Genomic DNA, 26,825 nt, shown 5'->3' with positions numbered 1-26,825 from the left:
GCTCCACGGTTACCAGGGGGGCTTCAGACGGGGTCCGCTCCACGGTTACCAGGGGGGCTTCAGACGGGGTCCGCTCCACGGTTACCAGGGGGGCTTCAGACGGGGTCCGCTCCACGGTTACCAGGGGGGCTTCAGACGGGGCCCGCTCCACGGTTACCAGGGGGGCTTCAGACGGGGTCTGCTCCACGGTTACCAGGGGGGCTTCAGACGGGGTCCGCTCCACGGTTACCAGGGGGGCTTCAGACGGGGTCCGCTCCACGGTTACCAGGGGGGCTTCAGACGGGGTCCGCTCCACGGTTACCAGGGGGCCTTCAGATGGGGTCCACTCCACGGTTACCAGGGGGGCTTCAGACGGGGTCCGCTCCACGGTTACCAGGGGGGCTTCAGACGGGGTCCTCTCCACGGTTACCAGGAGGGCTTCAGTGGGGCAGAGATGGGATGAAGACTTTGGGGTTTTTTCTAGGCTCCGATGTCTTTCAGAAAAAGAACTGGGAGGGTGTATTGGAGAAAGTGTGTGCCAGACTGTCAAGATGGAAATGGGTGCTACCCCAGTTGTCTTATAGGGGAAGGGTACTGGTAATTAATAATCTTGCTGCCTCTACCCTGTGGCACAGACTAATGATTTTGCAGCCACCGGGTGGTCTGATACAAGAGCTTCAGAGGACTCTTGTCAATTTCTTCTGGTCTGGACAACACTGGATCAAAGCTGCAGCTTTGTACCTGCCACTGCACGAGGGGGGGCAGGGCCTGGTGGACATTTTCTCTAGGATCATGGCTTTCTGGCTTCAAGCAGCCCAGAGACTGTTGTACAGTGACGGTTCTAGCTGGGTCGACACAGCCTACACACTGATGAGGAGAGTGGGCTGTTTGGGCTTAGACAAGCACCTTCTCCTCTTAAAGCTGGAGGGGGGTGAGTTGACTGGCCTGACTCCATTTTAGGAGTCTGTTATGCCGGCTTGGAGGGTTCTTGTCAAGTCCCGTAAGGCCGGCACGACACCAGGGATGTGGCTTTTTGAAGAGCCTCTTTTTTCTAACACTGCCATCCAGTCCAGTGCTCTGGGTTCAGCCAGCCTGCGTTCATGCCTGTTAGGTGTGGGGTGCACCAAGCTGGGTCATCTGATGCAGAGCAGGAGCAGATCGTTGGAGGAGCTGGGAGAAAGAGCGGGGATCCGATCATCTCGCCTACTGAGGAAGGTCGTCGCTGAGGTCTGTGACTCCTTGCCAGTGCTTCATCTGCAGTATGTGACTGACACTTCCAATTCTGATCGGTGGAAGGAGGGTCTGGATTATGTGTTCCCTGCACTGATTGTTAGTGCTGCGGTGGGGGCATTCGAGGAGGACGTGGGGATGCTGCTTTCCTTCCATACCCCGGAGCTGGGGGAGTTCAAGGAGGTGGGAAAGAAGGCCATGTACAGAATGTGTAAAGGTGTCCCACCTCGTCCCCAAATTGACAAGGTGGGCGGGTGTGCTTGGTCCAGGTGCTTCCCCAAAAGGCTGTTGGCGATCATTATACAAACTGCCGATTGATAAGAGGACAGCTGACCTCCAATGGAGGATAATACATGGAGCCATAGCCACCAACATGCATCTGGTACACCTGGACCCTACTGTTGGGGAGGGGTGTCCAACATGCATCTGGTACACCTGGACCCTACTGTTGGGGAGGGGTGTCCAACATGCATCTGGTACACCTGGACCCTACTGTTGGGGAGGGGTGTCCATTCTGTGCAGAGTCCGAAACTCTGGCACACCTGTTTTTACTGTGTCCCAGGTTGGTCGGGATGATTGACCTGATCACTGACTGGTTCTCAACGTTGGGAGAGGTTTTCTCTTCCCAACTGTATATATTTGGGCCAAAGTACAGGTTCAGTCAAAAGGGTGTAGTTGTGTTGCTTAATTTTGTGTCAGGGGCAGCAAAATGTGCGATATGGAAGACCCGAAAGAACAGTATTCGGGGACAAGGGTCTGTGGATGTGGTGGGAATGCTGGAGGGGATGGTGGCAGCGAGACTAAGGGGTGAGTTTGCCTATTATAAACTTGTCAACAATATTGATCTGTTTTTGAGTATATGGGGTATTCAGAGGCTGTTGTGTTTAGTTACTGTGGAGGAGGAGTAGGAGTTGTGTTTCTAATTGATGTGTAACTGTGGTTTTGTATGAGTATATATTGTGTGGTGGGCTCCCAGACCCAATAAAGGTTATTTAAAACTCTTTCTGTTTCTCTCTCGCTCTCGCGCGCGCTCTCTTTCTTTCTGTTTCTCTCTCTGTCTCGTGGAGCATCAAGATCACCAGTGTGCTGGATCTTCTTTTCAACCGCATATCAATATCATGCCTCGACATTGTCTGTCCAGATCTATGTTCTTTCAGAACTACGGACAGGGTCTGAGTGAGCTCTGGGTCTGACTGGGTCTGAGTGAGCTGTATTGAAGTGTATTGAATGACAGTTGCTGTCTCTAGACAGGACTCTTATCAGTAAACAGACTGGACTCAGGGCCACTGTGTTGTGTTACAAAATGGATTTCTTCTGTGTTTTTGTTCTCGTGGTTGTTAGCGTTTTCATTCCCATGGTTTCTATGGTAACAGCAGTAAACTGTTTTATGTGTGCTTTGTGTAGAAGTATGTGGAACGGTTCAGGAATCACATGACCTCATTTACTCTGATGTATCCATCCATGTGTACATTTATTAAGTGTTTACAGTCAAAACACGTACCATTATTACAATCAAACTGGATAAATAAAGCGAAAACATACAAGCATAAATCATACTTATATTTCATGTTTTTACAGTTTTTTATAGTCTACTCTATGTTAAAATCAGAGCCACTATACCAGTAGAGACTTCTCTAGACCAGTAGAGACTTCTCTAGACCAGTAGATACTTCTCTAGACCAGTAGAGACTTCTCTAGACCAGTAGAGACTTCTCTAGACCAGTAGACGCTTCTCTAGACCAGTAGACGCTTCTCTAGACCAGTAGACGCTTCTCTAGACCAGAAGACGCTTCTCTAGACCAGAAGACGCTTCTCAAGACTATTAGACGCTTCTCTAGACGAGCAGAGGCTTCTCTAGACGAGCAGAGGCTTCTCTAGTCCAGTAGAGACTTCTCTAGTCCAGTTAGAGACTTCTCTAGTCCAGTTAGAGACTTCTCTAGTCCAGTAGAGACTTCTCTAGTCCAGTAGAGACTTTGCACTTTAGTCTGCCCCCCCCCCCCCCCCCCCTTAATCACAACCCTGTTCTTCCCCCAGAGGTGTTCCACATCCAGGAGCTGTCGTCCATGTTCCTGCAGGTGCGTACTGCTCTGGGTCTGCATCTGCAGTACAGCTGGAGGGAGTTCCGTCTCTACCTGCAGGTGGATGAGCTGTGGAAGGACGACACGGTGGGGCTCTGTGGAACCTTCAACGGAAACATCCAGGACGACTTCCTGTAAGTGTGTCTGGATTGAAGAAGCATGGATTTGATGGCTTGTAACGTTTTCAGATACTCCAATCCCATACTTCTTCCTTGTCCTCTCTCTCTCTCTCCGTCTCTCTCTCTCTCTCTCTCTCTCTCCCTGTAAGTGTGTCTGTCTGACCCTTGACCTCCAGCCCTCCGGGTGACTCTCTGTTGCTCTCTCTGGCTGGCACGGCCCAGCTGTGGCACTCTGGGAAAGGATACTCCCGTTTCAGGAGCTGGCAGGGAGAGGGAGGTGCAGGGAGGGAGATGGCGGGAACAGCTCTCCCCTTCCTCTCCGCTCAGCTCGCCTCTCCCCTCTCTCTGCCTCTCCCCTCTCTCTCTCCTTTCTCTCTTTCTTATCTACCTCTCCTCTCTGTAATGTAAATCGTGGCTGACCAGCCTGACCAGTCTCTGCCTGATGAAATGTTACCTCTCTCTAATTGCCTCCTTCACTGTTAACAGGTGAACACTCAAGTGAAATGGATGGATGTGGCCCGCCATGTCTGAGGGTTTAATGGAATGTTTGAAATGTACTGTAACTTCACAGCCATGTCTGAGGGTTTAATGTAATGTTTGAAATGGACTGTAACTTCACAGCCATGTCTGAGGGTTTAATGGAATGTTTGAAATGGACTGTAACTTCACAGCCATGTCTGAGGGTTTAATGGAATGTTTGAAATGGACTGTAACTTCACAGCCATGTCTGAGGGTTTAATGTAATGTTTGAAATGTACTGTAACTTCACAGCCATGTCTGAAGGTTTAATGGAATGTTTGAAATGGACTGTAACTTCACAGCCATGTCTGAAGGTTTAATGGAATGTTTGAAATGGACTGTAACTTCACAGCCATGTCTGAGGGTTTAATGGAATGTTTGAAATGGACTGTAACTGGTAGATGTTTTGGATCACAACAATATATCTGAATCACAGAACTGTTGTGTAGTGAATGAGTACATCCTTCCTCCCCTGCGGTCAAGATCTGAAAATCCTCTGCCACCAGAACCAAACCTGGTAGTGTGCATGCAAGAATGGGTTGTGGGTTCCTTCTGAAACACTGAGGTAGTCGTGACACACCCTCCCCTCCCCTGCCCTGCCCTCCCCTCCCCTCCCCTGCCCTCCCCCTCCTCTCTCCTCCCCCTCCTCCTCCCCTCCTCTCTCCTCCCCCTCCTCCTCCCCTCCCCTGCCCTCCCCCTCCCCTCCCCTCTCCTGCCCTGCCCTCCCCTCCCCTCCCCTCCCCTCTCCTCCCCCAGGTCTCCATCTGGTATGATAGAGAGCACCCCTCACCTGTTTGGCAACGCCTGGAGGGTATCCTCTGCCTGTGTCCCCAGCCAGAGTGTTCCCCAGCTTGACCCATGTGACATGCATCAGCAAACAGGTACGTGTCCTTCTGAACCATTAGTCCTCCTACGTCACTGTCAAATAGAAACACGTCATCAGATGCAGACTCAAAGAGTTGATCAAATGCCTTTCAAGAAATATTTTCCTTTTGTATATTAGAACCCTCACTGCAACACAACTCAAACTTAAACAGAGATGCTCTCTCTCTCTCTCTCTCTCGCTCTCGCTCTCTCTTTCACTCCCTCCCCCTCCCTCCCCTCTCCCCCCCATAGCATCCTACGCCTCTGAGATGTGTGACATCCTGAACCAGGAGTTGTTCTCAGCGTGTCATGAGTACCTGAGTCCGGTGCCCTTTCACCAACAGTGTAAAGCAGACACCTGTAAGTGTGGCCAGCCCTGCCTCTGCTCTTCCCTGGCCCACTATGCTAGACAGTGCAGGAAGTACTCCGTCATCACAGAGTTCAGAGCCAGCGTACCTGACTGTGGTGAGTACTGTGATCTGGTCCTGGATTTTACTTTCAATCTGCTGGTTGTTGGTTAGATGCTTTTAGGGGGACTTTAAGTATTGTACGTTTGGACAGTATTGTTCAGACTGTGTTAGTGATTCATGACTTTAAGTATTGTACGTTTGGACAGTATTGTTCAGACTGTTTTAGTGAGTCATGACTAAGTATTGTACGTTTGGACAGTATTGTTCAGACTGTTTTAGTGAGTCATGTGTAATCTGTACTAGTATGTGAACTGGGATTCAGGAAGTTCAATGCTATAAATGTAAACAAACAAGGTTTGTGGCACCTACTGGTTCAGAAATAAATGTTCGACATTGAACGTTTACAGTTGTAGATCTGCTGAAAGTACACAATTTCTTTGACTAAAAAGGTAATTGAATGATAAGAGCATATTGACTGACAGTATATATCCTTCCCCTGTAGAGGTGACATTATTGACTGACAGTATATATCCTTCCCCTGTAGAGGTGACATTATTGACTGACAGTATATATCCTTCCCCTGTAGAGGTGACATTATTGACTGACAGTATATATCCTTCCCCTGTAGAGGTGACATTATTGACTGACAGTATATATCATCCCCCTGTAGAGGTGACATTATTGACTGACAGTATATATCCTCCCCCTGTAGAGGTGACATTATTGACTGACAGTATATATCCTTCCCCTGTAGAGGTGACATTATTGACTGACAGTATATATCCTTCCTCCTGTAGAGGTGACATTATTGACTGACAGTATATATCCTTCCCCCTGTAGAGGTGACATTATTGGCTGACAGTATATATCCTTCCCCTGTAGAGGTGACATTATTGGCTGACAGTATATATCCTTCCTCCTGTAGAGGTGACATTATTGACTGACAGTATATATCCTTCCCCCTGTAGAGGTGACATTATTGGCTGACAGTATATATCCTTCCCCTGTAGAGGTGACATTATTGGCTGACAGTATATATCCTTCCTCCTGTAGAGGTGACATTATTGGCTGACAGTATATATCCTTCCCCTGTAGAGGTGACATTATTGACTGACAGTATATATCCTTCCCCTGTAGAGGTGACATTATTGACTGACAGTATATATCCTTCCCCTGTAGAGGTGACATTATTGACTGACAGTATATATCCTCCCCCCTGTAGAGGTGACATTATTGGCTGACAGTATATATCCTTCCCCCCTGTAGAGATGACATTATTGACTGACAGTATATATCCTTCCCCCCTGTAGAGATGACATTATTGACTGACAGTATATATCCTTCCCCTGTAGAGGTGACATTATTGACTGACAGTATATATCCTTCCCCTGTAGAGGTGACATTATTGACTGACAGTATATATCCTTCCCCTGTAGAGGTGACATTATTGACTGACAGTATATATCCTTCCCCTGTAGAGGTGACATTATTGACTGACAGTATATATCCTTCCTCCTGTAGAGGTGACATTATTGACTGACAGTATATATCCTTCCCCTGTAGAGGTGACATTATTGACTGACAGTATATATCCTTCCTCCTGTAGAGGTGACATTATTGACTGACAGTATATATCCTTCCTCCTGTAGAGGTGACATTATTGACTGACAGTATATATCCTTCCCCCTGTAGAGGTGACATTATTGACTGACAGTATATATCCTTCCACCCTGTAGAGGTGACATGCCCAGATACCATGGAGTACGGAACCTGTGTGTCGTCGTGCCAACGGCGTTGCTCCGCCCTGTCCACGCAGCAGCGCTGTGGAGAGGAGTGTGAGGAGGGCTGTGTGTGTCCACACGGCACCTTCTACAGCACACACACACACACCTGTGTGCCCAGGTAAGACTGGCACTGGGAGGGGCGGGGCCGAGTGGCACACTTTCCCATTTACAGTTCAGAGTCTATATTTAGTTTGGAACAAAGGGAAGGGACACTTATTCAGAGTCTATATTTAGTTTGGAATAAAGGGAACTGGCACTTATTCAGAGTCTATATTTAGTTTGGAACAAAGGGAAGTGACACTTATTCAGAGTCTATATTTAGTTTGGAATAAAGGGAACTGGCACTTATTCAGAGTCTATATTTAGTTTGGAATAAAGGGAACTGGCACTTATTCAGAGTCTATATTTAGTTTGGAACAAAGGGAAGTGACACTTATTCAGAGTCTATATTTAGTTTGGAACAAAGAGAAGTGACACTTATTCAGAGTCTATATTTAGTTTGGAACAAAGGGAACTGACACTTATTCAGAGTCTATATTTAGTTTGGAACAAAGGGAACTGACACTTATTCAGAGTCTATATTTAGTTTGGAACAAAGAGAAGTGACACTTATTCAGAGTCTATATTTAGTTTGGAATAAAGGGAACTGGCACTTATTCAGAGTCTATATTTAGTTTGGAACAAAGAGAAGTGACACTTATTCAGAGTCTATATTTAGTTTGGAATAAAGGGAACTGGCACTTATTCAGAGTCTATATTTAGTTTGGAACAAAGGGAAGGGACACTTATTCAGAGTCTATATTTAGTTTAGAACAAAGGGAAGTGACACTTATTCAGAGTCTATATTTAGTTTGGAACAAAGGGAACTGACACTTATTCAGAGTCTATATTTAGTTTGGAACAAAGGGAAGTGACACTTATTCAGAGTCTATATTTAGTTTGGAACAAAGGGAAGTGACACTTATTCAGAGTCTATATTTAGTTTGGAACAAAGGGAAGTGACACTTATTCAGAGTCTATATTTAGTTTGGAACAAAGAGAAGTGACACTTATTCAGAGTCTATATTTAGTTTGGAATAAAGGGAACTGACACTTATTCAGAGTCTATATTTAGTTTGGAACAAAGGGAAGTGACACTTATTCAGAGTCTATATTTAGTTTGGAACAAAGGGAAGTGACACTTATTCAGAGTCTATATTTAGATTGGAACAAAGAGAAGTGACACTTATTCAGAGTCTATATTTAGTTTGGAATAAAGGGAACTGACACTTATTCAGAGTCTATATTTAGTTTGGAACAAAGGGAAGTGACACTTATTCAGAGTCTATATTTAGTTTGGAACAAAGGGAAGTGACACTTATTCAGAGTCTATATTTAGTTTGGAACAAAGGGAAGGGACACTTATTCAGAGTCTATATTTAGTTTGGAATAAAGGGAACTGGCACTTATTCAGAGTCTATATTTAGTTTGGAATAAAGGGAACTGACTTATTCAGAGTCTATATTTAGATTGGAACAAAGGGAAGGGACACTTATTCAGAGTCTATATTTAGATTGGAACAAAGGGAAGGGACACTTATTCAGAGTCTATATTTAGTTTGGAATAAAGGGAACTGACTTATTCAGAGTCTATATTTAGTTTGGAATAAAGGGAACTGACTTATTCAGAGTCTATATTTAGTTTGGAATAAAGGGAACTGACTTATTCAGAGTCTATATTTAGTTTGGAACAAAGGGAACTGACTTATTCAGAGTCTATATTTAGTTTGGAACAAAGGGAAGTGACACTTATTCAGAGTCTATATTTAGTTTGGAACAAAGAGAAGTGACTTATTCAGAGTCTATATTTAGATTGGAACAAAGGGAAGTGACACTTATTCAGAGTCTATATTTAGTTTGAAACAAAGGGAACTGACTTATTCAGAGTCTATATTTAGTTTGGAATAAAGGGAACTGACTTATTCAGAGTCTATATTTAGTTTGGAATAAAGGGAACTGACTTATTCAGAGTCTATATTTAGTTTGGAACAAAGGGAACTGACTTATTCAGAGTCTATATTTAGTTTGGAATAAAGGGAACTGACACTTATTCAGAGTCTATATTTAGTTTGGAACAAAGGGAAGTGACACTTATTCAGAGTCTATATTTAGTTTGGAACAAAGGGAAGTGACACTTATTCAGAGTCTATATTTAGTTTGGAACAAAGGGAAGGGACACTTATTCAGAGTCTATATTTAGTTTGGAATAAAGGGAACTGGCACTTATTCAGAGTCTATATTTAGTTTGGAATAAAGGGAACTGACTTATTCAGAGTCTATATTTAGATTGGAACAAAGGGAAGGGACACTTATTCAGAGTCTATATTTAGATTGGAACAAAGGGAAGGGACACTTATTCAGAGTCTATATTTAGTTTGGAATAAAGGGAACTGACTTATTCAGAGTCTATATTTAGTTTGGAATAAAGGGAACTGACTTATTCAGAGTCTATATTTAGTTTGGAATAAAGGGAACTGACTTATTCAGAGTCTATATTTAGTTTGGAACAAAGGGAACTGACTTATTCAGAGTCTATATTTAGTTTGGAACAAAGGGAAGTGACACTTATTCAGAGTCTATATTTAGTTTGGAACAAAGAGAAGTGACTTATTCAGAGTCTATATTTAGATTGGAACAAAGGGAAGTGACACTTATTCAGAGTCTATATTTAGTTTGAAACAAAGGGAACTGACTTATTCAGAGTCTATATTTAGTTTGGAACAAAGGGAAGTGACACTCAGTCCATTATCATCATTGGGTTCTAAAGGAAAGTCCAACAATGTTGTCACTTCCTCTACACATGAATCAGTGTTGTCCTTCTGGTCACATGACCCCCCAGGCTGCTTTAAGAGTTCTAAAAATGACATGTTTTCTTGGAAATGCAAATGGGAAACTTGAGCTTGTAGGAGAACACACCAAAAACGAATCCTCCACAAAGTGATATTTAGTATTTCAGCTCAAGGTCCAAGTCCCGTCTTCCATCTCTCCCGTAGACATCCCAGAGACCCTGCACACCTTGACAGCTGTGCTCTCTTTTCATTTCAAAAACACTCTTACCTCAGGAAGACGTGAGGCTTAATTCACCTTTAATAATGTGGCCAGGTTTTTTAACATCCTACAGTTAGCGCCGTGCTGTTACTTACCTGGCGATAGAGTTCCAGCAAGGAATTTGCGGTGAAACCCCCCTCATTCATTCCCACTCAAGCTGTGGACAACACAGATATCTGATAGTCAGTGAGAAAGAATGTGTAATACAGAGGCTGATGTGTTTCCATGGCCTATATGTTACAGAGGCTCTTAGCCTCTTCCTGACAGGGTTTAACTGCACCACTCAATTGATTCTGCAGACATTTTAGGTAAAGTGAGAGATTTGGGATATAAAGGATTCAACTCCGATTATGCAGGTGATGTCATTTTGATAAGATCTTCAATGTATCTCCAATTAACAACAAAAAAACCCAGTATTTATTTCCCTGAGAATGAGTTCAGTTTAGATGTGGAGTCTATATAAAAGGCTCAGCTTGACAGCTTGTTAGCACCAAACAGTTCTATGTTACAACTTCTGCTGTGTTTCTGTGTCCTCACGTGTTTCTGTGTTTTCTCTCTGTGTGTGTGTGTGTTGCATGTGTGTGTGTGTGTGATCCCAACAGGAGCTCCTGTCCCTGTAGTTTCCTGGGGGCGGACTACGCTCCAGGCGATGTGATCATGACATCAGCAGGTGTACAGTAAGACACTCCTCTTCATCTCTCTTTAACAAACTAATAAACAAGATGTTCAACAAAGAAACTCTCTTTGATACTCTGATACTCTCTTTGATATTATCTTTGATACTCTCTCTGATACTCTCTCTGATACTCTTTGATACTCTCTTTGATATTATCTTTGCTACTCTCTGAAACTCTAAAATATAGGGCCCATCGGGATATATAAGGCCCGTAGGGATATATAGGGCCCGTAGGGATATATGGGGCCCGTAGGGATATATAGGGCCCGTAGGGATATATAGGGCCCGTCGGGATATATAGGGCCCGTCGGGATATATAGGGCCCGTCGGGATATATAGGGCCCGTCGGGATATATAGGGCCCGTCGGGATATATAGGGCCCGCCGGGATATATAGGGCCCGTCGGGATATATAGGGCCCGTCGGGATATATAGGGCCCGTCGGGATATATAGGGCCCATCGGGATATATAGGGCCCATCGGGATATATAGGGCCCATCGGGATATATAGGGCCCATCAGGATATATAGGGCCCATAGGGATATATAGGGCCCATAGGGCCCATAGGGATATATAGGGACCATAGGGATATATAGGGCCCATCAGGATATATAGGGACCATAGGAATATATAGGGACCATAGGGCCCATCAGGATATATAGGGACCATAGGGATATATAGGGACCATAGGGCCCATCAGGATATATAGGGACCATAGGGATATATAGGGCCCATCAGGATATATAGGGACCATCAGGATATATAGGGCCCATAGGGATATATAGGGATATATAGGGACCATCGGGATATATAGGGCCCATAAGGATATATAGGGCCCATCGGGATATATAGGGCCCATCGGGATATATAGGGCCCATCGGGATATATAGGGCCCATCGGGATATATAGGGACCGTAGGGATATATAGGGACCATCAGGATATAGAGGGACCATAGGGCCCATCAGGATATATAGGGACCATAGGGATATATAGGGACCATCAGGATATATAGGGCCCATAGGGATATATAGGGACCATCGGGATATATAGGGCCCATCGGGATATATAGGGCCCATCGGGATATATAGGGCCCATCGGGATATATAGGGACCGTAGGGATATATAGGGCCCATCGGGATATATAGGGACCGTAGGGATATATAGGGCCCATCAGGATATATAGGGACCATAGGGATATATAGGGACCATAGGGCCCATCAGGATATATAGGCACCATAGGGATATATAGGGCCCATCAGGATATATAGGGCCCATCAGGATATATAGGGCCCATCAGGATATATAGGCACCATAGGGATATATAGGGCCCATCAGGATATATAGGGCCCATCAGGATATATAGGGCCCATCAGGATATATAGGGACCATAGGGATATATAGGGACCATAGGGATATATAGGGACCATAGGGCCCATCAGGATATATAGGGACCATAGGGATATATAGGGACCATCAGGATATATAGGGCCCATGGGGATATATAGGGCCCATCAGGATATATAGGGACCATAGGGATATATAGGGACCATAGGGATATATAGGGACCATAGGGATATATAGGGATATATAGGGATATATAGGGACCATAGGGATATATAGGGCCCATAGGGATATATAGGGATATATAGGGACCATGGGGATATATAGGGACCATAGGGATATATAGGGACCATAGGGATATATAGGGATATATAGGGACCATCAGGATATATAGGGACCATGGGGATATATAGGGACCATAGGGATATATAGGGACCATAGGGATATATAGGGATATATAGGGATATATAGGGACCATCAGGATATATAGGGACCATCAGGATATATAGGGACCATAGGGATATATAGGGACCATCAGGATATATAGGGCCCATCAGGATATATAGGGCCCATAGGGCTCTGGTCAAAAGTAGTGCAGTATATAGGAAATAGGGTGCCATTTGGGATGTGACCAGTATTCACATTATTTTGTTGATTTAACAATGTTATTGTTGTGTTGAATTAACGATGTTATTGTTTGTGTTGAGTTAACGATGTTGTTGTGTTGAGTTAACGATGTTATTGTTTGTGTTGAGTTAACGATGTTGTTGTTGTGTTGAGTTAACGATGTTATTGTTTGTGTTGAGTTAACGATGTTAAGTTAACTTATTTCCATTTTACAACTCTCACACCTCTCTCTTGTTTTAGGGTTTGCCAAGATGGCAAGCTCGTTTCCCAAAGTCCTGCCAGTGGTAAGTTACCTTTAAGAGAATGATATCGGCTAGTTTCCTAAAGTCCTGCCAGTGGTAAGTTACCTTTAGGAGAATGATATCGGCTCGTTTCCTAAAGTCCTGCCAGTGGTAAGTTACCTTTAAGAGAATGATATCGGCTAGTTTCCCAAAGTCCTGCCAGTGGTAAGTTACCTTTAAGAGAATGATATCGGCTCGTTTCCTAAAGTCCTGCCAGTGGTAAGTTACCTTTAAGAGAATGATATCGGCTCGTTTCCCAAAGTCCTGCCAGTGGTAAGTTACCTTTAAGAGAATGATATCGGCTCGTTTCCCAAAGTCCTGCCAGTGGTAAGTTACCTTTAAGAGAATGATATCGGCTAGTTTCCCAAAGTCCTGCCAGTGGTAAGTTACCTTTAAGAGAATGATATCGGCTAGTTTCCCAAAGTCCTGCCAGTGGTAAGTTACCTTTAAGAGAATGATATCGGCTAGTTTCCCAAAGTCCTGCCAGTGGTAAGTTACCTTTAAGAGAATGATATCGGCTAGTTTCCCAAAGTCCTGCCAGTGGTAAGTTACCTTTAGGAGAATGATATCGGCTCGTTTCCCAAAGTCCTGCCAGTGGTAAGTTACCTTTAAGAGAATGATATCGGCTAGTTTCCCAAAGTCCTGCCAGTGGTAAGTTACCTTTAAGAGAATGATATCGGCTAGTTTCCCAAAGTCCTGCCAGTGGTAAGTTACCTTTAAGAGAATGATATCGGCTAGTTTCCCAAAGTCCTGCCAGTGGTAAGTTACCTTTAAGAGAATGATATCGGCTAGTTTCCCAAAGTCCTGCCAGTGGTAAGTTACCTTTAAGAGAATGATATCGGCTCGTTTCCTAAAGTCCTGCCAGTGGTAAGTTACCTTTAAGAGAATGATATCGGCTAGTTTCCCAAAGTCCTGCCAGTGGTAAGTTACCTTTAAGAGAATGATATCGGCTCGTTTCCTAAAGTCCTGCCAGTGGTAAGTTACCTTTAAGAGAATGATATCGGCTCGTTTCCTAAAGTCCTGCCAGTGGTAAGTTACCTTTAAGAGAATGATATCGGCTAGTTTCCCAAAGTCCTGCCAGTGGTAAGTTACCTTTAAGAGAATGATATCGGCTCGTTTCCTAAAGTCCTGCCAGTGGTAAGTTACCTTTAAGAGAATGATATCGGCTAGTTTCCCAAAGTCCTGCCAGTGGTAAGTTACCTTTAAGAGAATGATATCGGCTCGTTTCCTAAAGTCCTGCCAGTGGTAAGTTTCCTTTAAGAGAATGATATCGGCTCGTTTCCTAAAGTCCTGCCAGTGGTAAGTTACCTTTAAGAGAATGATATCGGCTAGTTTCCCAAAGTCCTGCCAGTGGTAAGTTACCTTTAAGAGAATGATATCGGCTCGTTTCCTAAAGTCCTGCCAGTGGTAAGTTACCTTTAAGAGAATGATATCGGCTCGTTTCCTAAAGTCCTGCCAGTGGTAAGTTACCTTTAAGAGAATGATATCGGCTCGTTTCCCAAAGTCCTGCCAGTGGTAAGTTACCTTTAAGAGAATGATATCGGCTCGTTTCCTAAAGTCCTGCCAGTGGTTAGTTACCTTTAGGAGAATGATATTGAACCATGCTGTAGTCTCTAAAGTGCTCTCAATGACACATACCTTCTACCTGTACCATCTCTTGTTCCAGACCAACAGTGTCCACTGGGTCAGATGTACCTGGACTGTACTGAGGGGCTGGAGGGGCTGAAGGCTATAGATGGGAGCAGCCTGGGTAGAGGACTGGGCTGTGAACACACCTGTGAATCCCACCTGCTCAACCTCACCTGTTCAGCTCATGAACCGTGCATACCTGGCTGTGTCTGTCCCCCTGGGTGAGTACTAGTACTGTAAACACCTCTTACTTACTGTACCCACTAGGATTCGCTGTGTATCAACGTTCCCCCTACCAGTCAGACCCCATTCACTGTGTATCAACGTTCCCTCTAGCAGTCAGACCCCATTCACTGTGTATCAATGTTCCCTCTAGCAGTCAGACCCCATTCGCTGTGTATCAACGTTCCCTCTAGCAGTCAGACCCCATTCGCTGTGTATCAACGTTCCCTCTAGCAGTCAGACCCCATTCGCTGTGTATCAACGTTCCCTCTAGCAGTCAGACCCCATTCACTGTGTATCAATGTTCCCTCTAGCAGTCAGACCCCATTCACTGTGTATCAACGTTCCCTCTAGCAGTCAGACCCCATTCACTGTGTATCAATGTTCCCTCTAGCAGTCAGACCCCATTCACTGTGTATCAATGTTCCCTCTAGCAGTCAGACCCCATTCACTGTGTATCAACGTTCCCTCTAGCAGTCAGACCCCATTCACTGTGTATCAATGTTCCCTCTAGCAGTCAGACCCCATTCGCTGTGTATCAACGTTCCCTCTACCAGTCAGACCCCATTCGCTGTGTATCAACGTTCCCCCTACCAGTCAGACCCCATTCACTGTGTATCAACGTTCCCTCTAGCAGTCAGACCCCATTCACTGTGTATCAACGTTCCCTCTAGCAGTCAGACCCCATTCACTGTGTATCAACGTTCCCCCTAGCAGTCAGACCCCATTCACTGTGTATCAACGTTCCCTCTACCAGTCAGACCCCATTCACTGTGTATTAACGTTCCCTCTACCAGTCAGACCCCATTCACTGTGTATCAATGTTCCCTCTACCAGTCAGACCCCATTCACTGTGTATCAATGTTCCCTCTAGCAGTCAGACCCCATTCACTGTGTATCAACGTTCCCCCTAGCAGTCAGACCCCATTCACTGTGTATCAACGTTCCCCCTACCAGTCAGACCCCATTCACTGTGTATCAACGTTCCCTCTAGCAGTCAGACCCCATTCACTGTGTATCAACGTTCCCTCTACCAGTCAGACCCCATTCACTGTGTATCAATGTTCCCTCTAGCAGTCAGACCCCATTCACTGTGTATCAACGTTCCCTCTAGCAGTCAGACCCCATTCACTGTGTATCAACGTTCCCCCTAGCAGTCAGACCCCATTCACTGTGTATCAACGTTCCCTCTAGCAGTCAGACCCCATTCGCTGTGTATCAACGTTCCCTCTACCAGTCCACTTTGGCCCTAACCCTCCACTTTGGCCCTAACCCTTCAGAGTGTGTTGATGTAAAGGGTCTGGGTAAGTACAAGCAGTGTAAGGGAAAAGGGGATACCTAGTCAGTTGTACAACTGAATGCATTCAACTGAGATGTGTCTTCTGCATTTAACCCCTGATCCTCTGAATCAGAGAGGTGTGGGGGGGGCTGCCTTAATCGACATCCACGTCTTCGGCGCCCGGGGATCAGTGGGTTAACTGGCTTGCTCAGGGGCAGAACAACAGATGTTTTACCTTAGTGATGGAGCTTCCACCTTATAGCGTAAACTTTAGAGATTCACACAACTTGGATGGAAAAGAACTGCAGAAACTGGAGTGTCAGTGTGTGTGAGCCTGGTGAAACCAATGACCACAGGTTCAGGTGTCAGTGATCTGTCTCTGTGAGTCTAAAGTCAGCAGCTCCATCATCTAGCTAATCCTTTATGGAAATGTCTGAGTAATGGTAGTGTAGGGCAGCATGTCTCTGAGTAATGGTAGAGTAGGGCAGCATGTCTCTGAGTAATGGTAGTGTAGGGCAGCATGTCTCTGAGTAATGGTGGTGTAGGGCAGCATGTCTGAGTAATGGTGGTGTAGGGCAGCATGTCTCTGAGTAATGGTAGTGTAGGGCAGCATGTCTCTGAGTAATGGTAGAGTAGGGCAGCATGTCTCTGAGTAATGGTAGCGTAGGGCAGCATGTCTGAGTAATGGTGGTCTGAGTAATGGTGGTGTAGGGCAGCATGTCTCTGAGTAATGGTAGTGTAGGGCAGCATGTCTCTGAGTAATGGTGCTGTAGGGCAGCATGTCTCTGAGTAATGGTAGCGTAGGGCAGCATGTCTCTGAGTAATGGTGGTCTGAGTAATGGTGGTGTAGGGCAGCATGTCTCTGAGTAATGGTAGCGTAGGGCAGCATGTCTCTGAGTAATGGTGGTGTAAGGCAGCATGTCTCTGAGTAATGGTAGTGTAGGACAGCATGTCTCTGAGTAATGGTGGCGTAGGGCAGCATGTCTGAGTAATGGTGGCGTAGTGCAGCATGTCTGAGTAATGGTGGTGTAGGGCAGCATGTCTCTGTGTAATGGTGGTATAGGGCAGCATGTCTCTGAGTAATGGTAGTGTAGGGCAGCATGTCTCTGAGTAATGGTGGTGTAGGGCAGCATGTCTCTGAGTAATGGTGGTGTAGGGCAGCATGTCTGAGTAATGGTGGTGTAGGGCAGCATGTCTCTGAGTAATGGTGGTGTAGGGCAGCATGTCTCTGAGTAATGGTGGTGTAGGGCAGCATGTCTCTGAGTAATGGTGGTGTAGGGCAACATGTCTCTGAGTAATGGTGGTGTAGGGCAGCATGTCTCTGAGTAATGGTGGTGTAGGGCAGCATGTCTCTGAGTAATGGTGGTGTAGGGCAGCATGTCTCTGAGTAATGGTGGTGTAGGGCAGCATGTCTGAGTAATGGTAGTGTAGGGCAGCATGTCTCTGAGTAATGGTGGTGTAGGTCAGCATATCTCTGAGTAATGGTAGTGTAGGGCAGCATGTCTGAGTAATGGTAGTGTAGGTCAGCATGTCTCTGAGTAATGGTAGTGTAGGGCAGCATGTCTCTGAGTAATGGTGGTGTAGGGCAGCATGTCTGAGTAATGGTAGTGTAGGGCAGCATGTCTCTGAGTAATGGTGGTGTAGGTCAGCATATCTCTGAGTAATGGTAGTGTAGGGCAGCATGTCTGAGTAATGGTAGTGTAGGTCAGCATGTCTCTGAGTAATGGTAGTGTAGGGCAGCATGTCTCTGAGTAATGGTGGTGTAGGGCAGCATGTCTGAGTAATGGTGGTGTAGGGCAGCATGTCTCTGAGTAATGGTAGTGTAGGGCAGCATGTCTCTGAGTAATGGTGGTGTAGGGCAGCATGTCTTTGAGTAATGGTGGTGTAGGGCAGCATGTCTGAGTAATGGTGGTGTAGGGCAGCATGTCTCTGAGTAATGGTAGTGTAGGGCAGCATGTCTCTGAGTAATGGTGGTGTAGGGCAGCATGTCTCTGAGTAATGGTGGTGTAGGGCAGCATGTCTGAGTAATGGTAGTGTAGGGCAGCATGTCTCTGAGTAATGGTGGTGTAGGGCAGCATGTCTGAGTAATGGTAGTGTAGGGCGGCATGTCTCTGAGTAATGGTAGTGTAGGGCAGCATGTCTCTGAGTAATGGTGGTGTAGGGCAGCATGTCTCTGAGTAATGGTGGTGTAGGGCTGCATGTCTCTGAGTAATGGTAGTGTAGGGCAGCATGTCTCTGAGTAATGGTGGTGTAGGGCAGCATGTCTCTGTGTAATGGTGTTGTAGGGCAGCATGTCCCTGAGTAATGGTGGCGTAGGGCAGCATGTCTCTGAGTAATGGTGGTGTAGGGCAGCATGTCTCTGAGTAATGGTAGATGAATAAGTACTAGTACACTACCACTACATATCTACAATACAACACATTATTACAACACTACACTACCACTACATATCTACAATACAACACATTATTACACGCTAATCTACCGTGTGTGTATGTGTGTTTCTGTGCCTGTGTTTGTGTGTGTGTGTCTCTTCACAGTCCCCGCTGTTCCATTAGGTGTATTTTTACCTGTTTTTTAAAATCTGATTCTACTGCTGCATCAGTTACCTGATGTGGAATAGAGTTCCATGTAGTCATGGCTCTATGTAGTATTGTGCGCCTTACATAGTCTGTTGTGGACATGGGGACTGTGAAGAGACCTCTGGTGACATGTCTTGTGGGGTATGTATGGGTGTCTGAGCTGTGTGCTAGTCATTTAAACAGACACCTCGGTACATTCAGCATGTCAACACCTCTTACAAAAACAAGTAGTGATGAAGTAAATCTCTCCTCCACTTTGAGCCATGAGAGATTGACATGCATGTCATTAATGTTAGCTCTCCGTGTACATTTAAGGGTCAGCCTTTCTACATTGTTCTAGGCCAATTGGAATTTGCCTATGTCCCTCTTTGTGGCACTGGACCATATGACTGGGTAGTCCAGGTGGGATAAAACTACACAGGTAGTCCTTACACAGGGCCTTACACAGGGCCTTACACAGGTAGTCCTTACACAGGGCCTTACACAGGGCCTTACACAGGTAATATTACACTTTGATATGTCGCACATGCGTCCAGCCATCCCTCAGTGTTTTTCTATTCAGCATGTGAACAGACAGACCCCTGGGAAAATCCTGAAGTCGGCGATCCCTTTTCCCGAAGTGTTCTCATATGTTAGATGGGAAAAGGAGATAGCTGTCTACCTTACTCATGACCTAGAAAACAAGCTATCCTGAACTTCAAACCACCAGATTGTGGATTCAGTCTGCTACAGGATGTAGCCTGTAGCGTACACGGTGAACCGACGTGGAAGTACAGATTACTTTTCAGAAGTAGCTGTTTGACGGAATGAGGGATTCTAAAGGTTTGACAGAATGAGGGATTCTAAAAGTTTGACAGAATGAGGGATTCTAAAGGTTTGACAGAATGAGGGATTCTAAAGGTTTGACAGAATGCGGGATTCTAAAGGTTTGACAGAATGAGGGATTCTAAAGGTTTGACGGAATGAGGGATTCTAAAGGTTTGACAGAATGAGGGATTCTAAAAGTTTGACAGAATGAGGGATTCTACAGATTTGACAGAATGAGGGATTCTAAAGGTTTGACAGAATGAGGGATTCTAAAAGTTTGACAGAATGAGGGATTCTAAAGGTTTGACAGAATGAGGGATTCTAAAGGTTTGACAGAATGAGGGATTCTAAAGGTTTGACAGAATGAGGGATTCTAAAGGTTTGACGGAATGAGGGATTCTAAAGGTTTGACAGAATGAGGGATTCTAAAGGTTTGACGGAATGAGGGATTCTAAAAGTTTGACAGAATGAGGGATTCTAAAGGTTTGACAGAATGAGGGATTCTAAAGGTTTGACGGAATGAGGGATTCTAAAGGTTTGACAGAATGAGGGATTCTAAAGGTTTGACGGAATGAGGGATTCTAAAAGTTTGACAGAATGAGGGATTCTAAAGGTTTGACAGAATGAGGGATTCTAAAGGTTTGTCGGAATGAGGGATTCTAAAAGTTTGACGGAATGAGGGATTCTAAAGGTTTGACGGAATGAGGGATTCTAAAAGTTTGACAGAATGAGGGATTCTAAAGGTTTGACAGAATGAGGGATTCTAAAAGTTTGACAGAATGAGGGATTCTAAAAGTTTGACAGAATGAGGGATTCTAAAGGTTTGACAGAATGAGGGATTCTAAAAGTTTGACAGAATGAGGGATTCTAAAGTTTTGACAGAATGAGGGATTCTAAAGGTTTGACAGAATGAGGGATTCTACAGATTTGACAGAATGAGGGATTCTACAGATTTGACAGAATGAGGGATTCTAAAGGTTTGACAGAATGAGGGATTCTAAAAGTTTGACAGAATGAGGGATTCTAAAAGTTTGACAGAATGAGGGATTCTACAGATTTGACAGAATGAGGGATTCTAAAGGTTTGACAGAATGAGGGATTCTAAAAGTTTGACAGAATGAGGGATTCTAAAAGTTTGACAGAATGAGGGATTCTAAAAGTTTGACAGAATGAGGGATTCTACAGATTTGACAGAATGAGGGATTCTACAGATTTGACAGAATGAGGGATTCTAAAGGTTTGACAGAATGAGGGATTCTAAAAGTTTGACAGAATGAGGGATTCTAAAGGTTTGACAGAATGAGGGATTCTAAAGGTTTGACAGAATGAGGGATTCTAAAAGTTTGACAGAATGAGGGATTCTAAAGGTTTGTCAGAATGAGGGATTCTAAAGGTTTGTCAGAATGAGGGATTCTAAAGGTTTGACAGAATGAGGGATTCTAAAGGTTTGACAGAATGAGGGATTATAAAGGTTTGACGGAATGAGGGATTCTAAAGGTTTGACGGAATGAGGGATTCTAAAGGTTTGACAGAATGAGGGATTCTAAAAGTTTGACAGAATGAGGGATTCTAAAGGTTTGACAGAATGAGGGATTCTAAAAGTTTGACAGAATGAGGGATTCTAAAGGTTTGACAGAATGAGGGATTCTAAAGGTTTGACAGAATGAGGGATTCTAAAGGTTTGACAGAATGAGGGATTCTAAAGGTTTGACAGAATGAGGGATTCTAAAGGTTTGACAGAATGAGGGATTCTAAAGGTTTGACAGAATGAGGGATTCTAAAGGTTTGACAGAATGAGGGATTCTAAAAGTTTGACAGAATGAGGGATTCTAAAAGTTTGACAGAATGAGGGATTCTAAAGGTTTGACAGAATGAGGGATTCTAAAGGTTTGACAGAATGAGGGATTCTAAAGGTTTGACAGAATGAGGGATTCTAAAGGTTTGACAGAATGAGGGATTCTAAAAGTTTGACAGAATGAGGGATTCTAAAGGTTTGACAGAATGAGGGATTCTAAAAGTTTGACAGTGTTGAGATTGGTTTGTCCCCACCCTGGCGGAAGACACAAAGACAGTTCAGTCAGTCCTGCTGCTTGAAGACGATATCTTTGTGAAAGGGCGGATCGTTTAGACGTTTTACCTGATATCCAGGATGGAAAAATGAGATGGGATGTGGGAGGAACGGGAAAAGTGGATCGGAGGGAGATGTGTTTGTGATGCGGGGAACGGAAAGAGGATTCGTTACTCGGTAGGAGTAGGAGGTGTGATTCATTGATTCCTGTTACACACACTCCTCAACCTTTACAAGAACCAACCTATCACACACTCCTCGACCTTTACGAGAACCAACCTATCCCACACGAGCATCATGGGAAGGAGATGTGGATGCATGAGAAGCCTGTCATGAGTGTTTAATAACGGCCTGCAACTGGATATTCTAGTGGGGAGGTTGGAAGTCCTGGTCAATATGGACACAATGAGGCCTTATACCGTAGAGCGCTGCAACCTGGACTCAGGGGTAGACGTAATGTTTTGTATGTTATGTATTAATTAGTGGATGTCCATCATCCATTTAGTTTGATATGATATGTTACAAATTCCAATTTGTTGTGGCTCATGTCAGCTATGTGTTTTACGTTAACGCTAGCTAGGTGACTAGCATTAGCTAGGTGGCTAGCGTTAGCTAGGTTAGGTTTAGGGTTAAGGTTAGGGTTACGGTTAGAGGAAGGGTTAGCTAACGTGCTAAGTACTTGCAACGTAGCTAAAAATTAGTAAGTAGTCGCAAAGTTGATAATTAGTTGTCAGTGATGAGATTTAAACACACAGCCTTTGGGTTGCTACACGTTCGCGTTACACCTCTACCCATCTTCCCAACTTTCCTTTTTTGCCTTAATTAACCTTCTGTCTTATGTTACGTTTGGTTTGGTTACATATCATACTAATTTGGGTGTCCCGGATTTACATGTATTATGATACGTCTAGTCTATGAGACCAAGTTTTGTAGAGGGACAGTGATGGCTGCATTGGGAGTATTGATGGGAGTATTGATAAATCAATGGGGAAGTGATGGGCTAGGAATGTGCCATTGAGGGCTTACAGGATCCTCTTACCTGTTGCGTTAGATTATCCCTACGACAGTGTTAAACTGGCAATCCTGTTTTTTTTTTTTACAAAATGTCTATAAAATGAGTAGTGAAAATATGCTCCACCACCACTAGTGTTACAGTAGGTCAGCTGCAGTTATTCCTCAGGACTAAGACTTTAAAAAACTAGTGGGAAATCATTAGTTAAGGTGCAGACAGCAGAGCCCCATTGGTTTTCAATCACAATGGGGCACCTTGTTTATGAACTAAAATGTAGACCTTTCATTCATTCCTAACTTTGCCACAATTAACATGTCTGTTGAACTCGTATGAACCTGAAGTTGCAGGTGGATGCAAGATCTGATACAGTCAGTATTAATTATTAACCGTTATCGGAAAATCATAACGAGACTTTATCTCGTTATAGCAGGACATTTATTTTAGTGATCCGTTTTCAGAAAAGTAACGTTGTACTCAGTTTGCTTGGACATTACCTTGGACATTACCTTGGACATTACCTTGGACATTACCTTGGACATTACCTTGGACATTACCTCTCTCTCTCGCCCTCTCTCTCGCCCTCTCTCTCGCTCTCTCTCTCGCCCTCTCTCTCGCTCTCTCTCTCGCCCTCTCTCTCGCCCTCTCTCTCGCCCTCTCTCTCGCTCTCTCTCTCTCTCTCTCTCTCTCTCTCTCTCTCTCTCTCTCTCTCTCTCTCTCTCTCTCTCTCTCTCTCTCTCGCGCGCGCGCTCTCCATTTTCTTATTTTCTGTAGTAAGACAATCACAATACCCTCCCCTCACCCATTCACTCTATCTTCCCTCTGCTAATTCTCTCTCTTTCTTTCTCTCTAGAGAGCGTCCGTCATAAAACCATTTTTATGAGCTGAGACATTCCACTCGTTATGAATTTGTGTAATTCTGCCCATGCAACTACCCCATGGTCCCCCTCTCCTTTCTCTCTTCTCTCTCTCCCCTTCTCTCTCCGTCTATAAATTGCTTTTCTTTTCTTGTTTATGTAGTAAACAGGTGGTGTGTAGGGGGCTCAGGTGTCGGTTAAGCCTCTTAAATGAGTTCCTGCTACCGCGTTTAACTAACACCATCAACACTTTCTCATTATCCTCATGAGGGACAGAGGGTTGTGCTCTTCCTCAGTCTAACACGTTTCATCATCACCATGAGAGACAGAGTGTTGCGCTCTTCCTGTGCGCTCTCTTCCTCAGCCTAGCTCTTCCTGTGCTCTCTCTTCCTCAATCTAGCTCTTCCTGTGCTCTCTCTTCCTCAGCCTAGCTCTTCCTGTGCTCTCTCTTCCTCAATCTAGCTCTTCCTGTGCTCTCTCTTCCTCAATCTAGCTCTTCCTGTGCTCTCTCTTCCTCAGCCTAGCTCTTCCTGTGCTCTCTCTTCCTCAGCCTAGCTCTTCCTGTGCTCTCTCTTCCTCAGCCTAGCTCTTCCTGTGCTCTCTCTTCCCCAGCCTAGCTCTTCCTCAGCCTAGCTCTTCCTGTGCTCTCTCAGCCTAGCTCTTCCTGTGCTCTCTCAGCCTAGCTCTTCCTGTGCTCTCTCAGCCTAGCTCTTCCTGTGCTCTCTCAGCCTAGCTCTTCCTGTGCTCTCTCAGCCTAGCTCTTCCTGTGCTCTCTCAGCCTAGCTCTTCCTGTGCTCTCTCAGCCTAGCTCTTCCTGTGCTCTCTCAGCCTAGCTCTTCCTGTGCTCTCTCAGCCTAGCTCTTCCTGTCCTCTCTCTTCCTCAGCCTAGCTCTTCCTGTGCTCTTTCTTCCTCAATCTAGCTCTTCCTGTGCTCTCTCTTCCTCAGCCTAGCTCTTCCTGTGCTCTCTCTTCCTCAGCCTAGCTCTTCCTGTGCTCTCTCTTCCTCAGCCTAGCTCTTCCTGTGCTCTCTCTTCCTCAGCCTAGCTCTTCCTGTGCTCTCTCTTCCTCAGCCTAGCTCTTCCTGTGCTCTCTCTTCCTCAGCCTAGCTCTTCCTGTGCTCTCTCTTCCTCAGCCTAGCTCTTCCTGTGCTCTCTCTTCCTCAGCCTAGCTCTTCCTGTGCTCTCTCTTCCTCAGCCTAGCTCTTCCTGTGCTCTCTCTTCCTCAGCCTAGCTCTTCCTGTGCTCTCTCTTCCTCAGCCTAGCTCTTCCTGTGCTCTCTCTTCCTCAGCCTAGCTCTTCCTCAGCCTAGCTCTTCCTGTGCTCTCTCTTCCTCAGTCTAAAGTTTAGACAAATAGACACGTCTCAAGAGAAAGACAATATAGACAGCCCAGCTAGCACACAATGTTCTGAGACCCATATATTTCTTAGAGCTTGGTGAGAGCGTGGTTGTCCTATGGTTATTTTGCTAACAAGCTTCCCACAACTTTCTGGTAATGGTGCAGGATAGTTGCTTGGCTTTGGAACATTCTCAGCACATTTAATGAACTTGACAAAAAAAACATTATTTTCCTGGTATTTCATTACTTTAACAGAATATTTCCTAAAAGTGGTTACATTTAGTAAAATGTTTGGCAATGTTCTAGGAATGTTCTCCAACCTGTTTGACATTGGGAATGTTAAATATAGTTCTGAGAACATCAGGAAAAAATGTTCTTCTGTGGGAATTTCAGTACTTCAGCATAAAGTTTCCTACAGGTTTCTTCATGGTTCTACTTAAAGTCACGTTCTCAAATTGGTCCGAGCACGTTAAGAAAACGTTCAATAAAACCACAAGAAGACTTTAGTAACATTCAGAGAACGTTCTAAAAATGTTTATTTAAAAAAAACATTCCGTTCTCAAATCGTGTAGAAACATTAAGCTACTGTAGCAGGGCTTTTAAAAGTCTTATTGAAACATTCAATGAACATTTTAAGGAAGTTATTCAAAAACCTCCAAATAACCTATAATTTCCATTCATTTCCAGAACGTTAATAAAACCTCCCAGGTAAACGTTCTCAGAACCTCCCTGCAACCTAAAAATAAACGTTCTCAGAACCTCCCTGCAACCCAAAAATATACGTTCTCAGAACCTCCCTGCAACCTAAAAATAAACGTTCTCAGAACCTCCCTGCAACCTAAAAATAAACGTTCTCAGAACCTCCCTGCAACCTAAAAATAAATGTTCTCAGAACGTCCCTGCAACCTAAAAATAAATGTTCTCAGAACCTCCCTGCAACCCAAAAATAAACGTTTTCAGAACCTCCCTGCAACCCAAAAATATACATTCTCAGAACCTCCCTGCAACCTAAAAATAAATGTTCTCAGAACGTCCCTGCAACCTAAAAATAAATGTTCTCAGAACCTCCCTGCAACCCAAAAATAAACGTTTTCAGAACCTCCCTGCAACCCAAAAATATACATTCTCAGAACCTCCCTGCAACCTAAAAATAAACGCTCTCAGAACCTCACCGGCAATCTAAAACTTGAATTTGACCTGTCAGGAAACATATGTGTATCTTACATTGTGATAGCGTAACCCATATAGTTGTGTACCATCCTCACTAAATGCCTTTCTCTGTAGTCATCCTGGGAAAAAGTTCCACATCTCAATAATGAACCCTGTAGAGTTCAGCTTCTGGCACTGCTTTGCACCACAGCCCTCCCATCCAGAAAATGCCAATACTGCCCCAGATTTCCTCACCTTCGTAATGGGCATTCCTGGCAGAAATAAGAGCCTGCTAAAAACAGATTGAAAGACTAATGCTCTCATGCCTGTCGGTTCAGGCCTTTTTTTTAGGCATAAAATAAGGTGGTCTGGGAGGAGCTTGAACCAGCTGATAATAATGTTCACCTACATACAGAATATTAACGAGTTGGTGCAAAAAAAATGATGAATGTAGTGTTAAAATTTACACTTTTGTGAAATTGATATAAATCCTACTAATTCATTGTTAAATTAGCAGTTTGAGTGTTAAGGAAATAAACTTTAAGTTAAAATGAGTTAGAATGTGTGTCGGGAAATCACTTAAGCATTATAGTACATGATTATGACTTGCAGAATGACTATCACCTCTGTCTTCATTATACAGGTATGCACAGTTATACACAATTAGATAAGGTTTAATTAAACGAGCGATAGAGAAAGATGAATTCATTGACTGAGATTTATTCATAGCTACTGCAAGTCAGCACAGTCAGACTGCGGTAGAGAATTAATTATTATGGAAGCTTTGATCGGGGTTATCGATACAGCGGCTTGGCGGGCGGATAAAGAAAGCTGTTAACACCACTTTATCTGCAGTGTAACTTTACACAGATGAACCTCTAGGTTTGTGGCCA

The 26,825-nt window shown here is 44.4% G+C and overlaps 1 protein-coding gene across 1 annotated transcript in view; it reads left to right on the top strand.

Moving 5' to 3' along the window:
* Positions 1 to 26,825, top strand: part of otog (otogelin) — a 163,604-nt gene that overhangs the window by 52,055 nt on the left and 84,724 nt on the right. Inside the window, exons 17-23 of the mRNA XM_071400514.1 lie at positions 3,244 to 3,421; positions 4,682 to 4,806; positions 5,042 to 5,254; positions 6,936 to 7,101; positions 10,672 to 10,746; positions 12,954 to 12,997; positions 14,661 to 14,844. Of these exons, the coding sequence (XP_071256615.1) occupies positions 3,244 to 3,421; positions 4,682 to 4,806; positions 5,042 to 5,254; positions 6,936 to 7,101; positions 10,672 to 10,746; positions 12,954 to 12,997; positions 14,661 to 14,844 (985 nt within the window). The remainder of the gene's footprint in view (positions 1 to 3,243; positions 3,422 to 4,681; positions 4,807 to 5,041; positions 5,255 to 6,935; positions 7,102 to 10,671; positions 10,747 to 12,953; positions 12,998 to 14,660; positions 14,845 to 26,825) is intronic.

The sequence above is a fragment of the Salvelinus alpinus genome, chromosome 5 (genome assembly GCF_045679555.1).
Source record: "Salvelinus alpinus chromosome 5, SLU_Salpinus.1, whole genome shotgun sequence".
In the NCBI taxonomy this organism is placed as follows: domain Eukaryota; kingdom Metazoa; phylum Chordata; class Actinopteri; order Salmoniformes; family Salmonidae; genus Salvelinus; species Salvelinus alpinus.
This window is presented reverse-complemented; position numbering and strand designations above follow the sequence as displayed.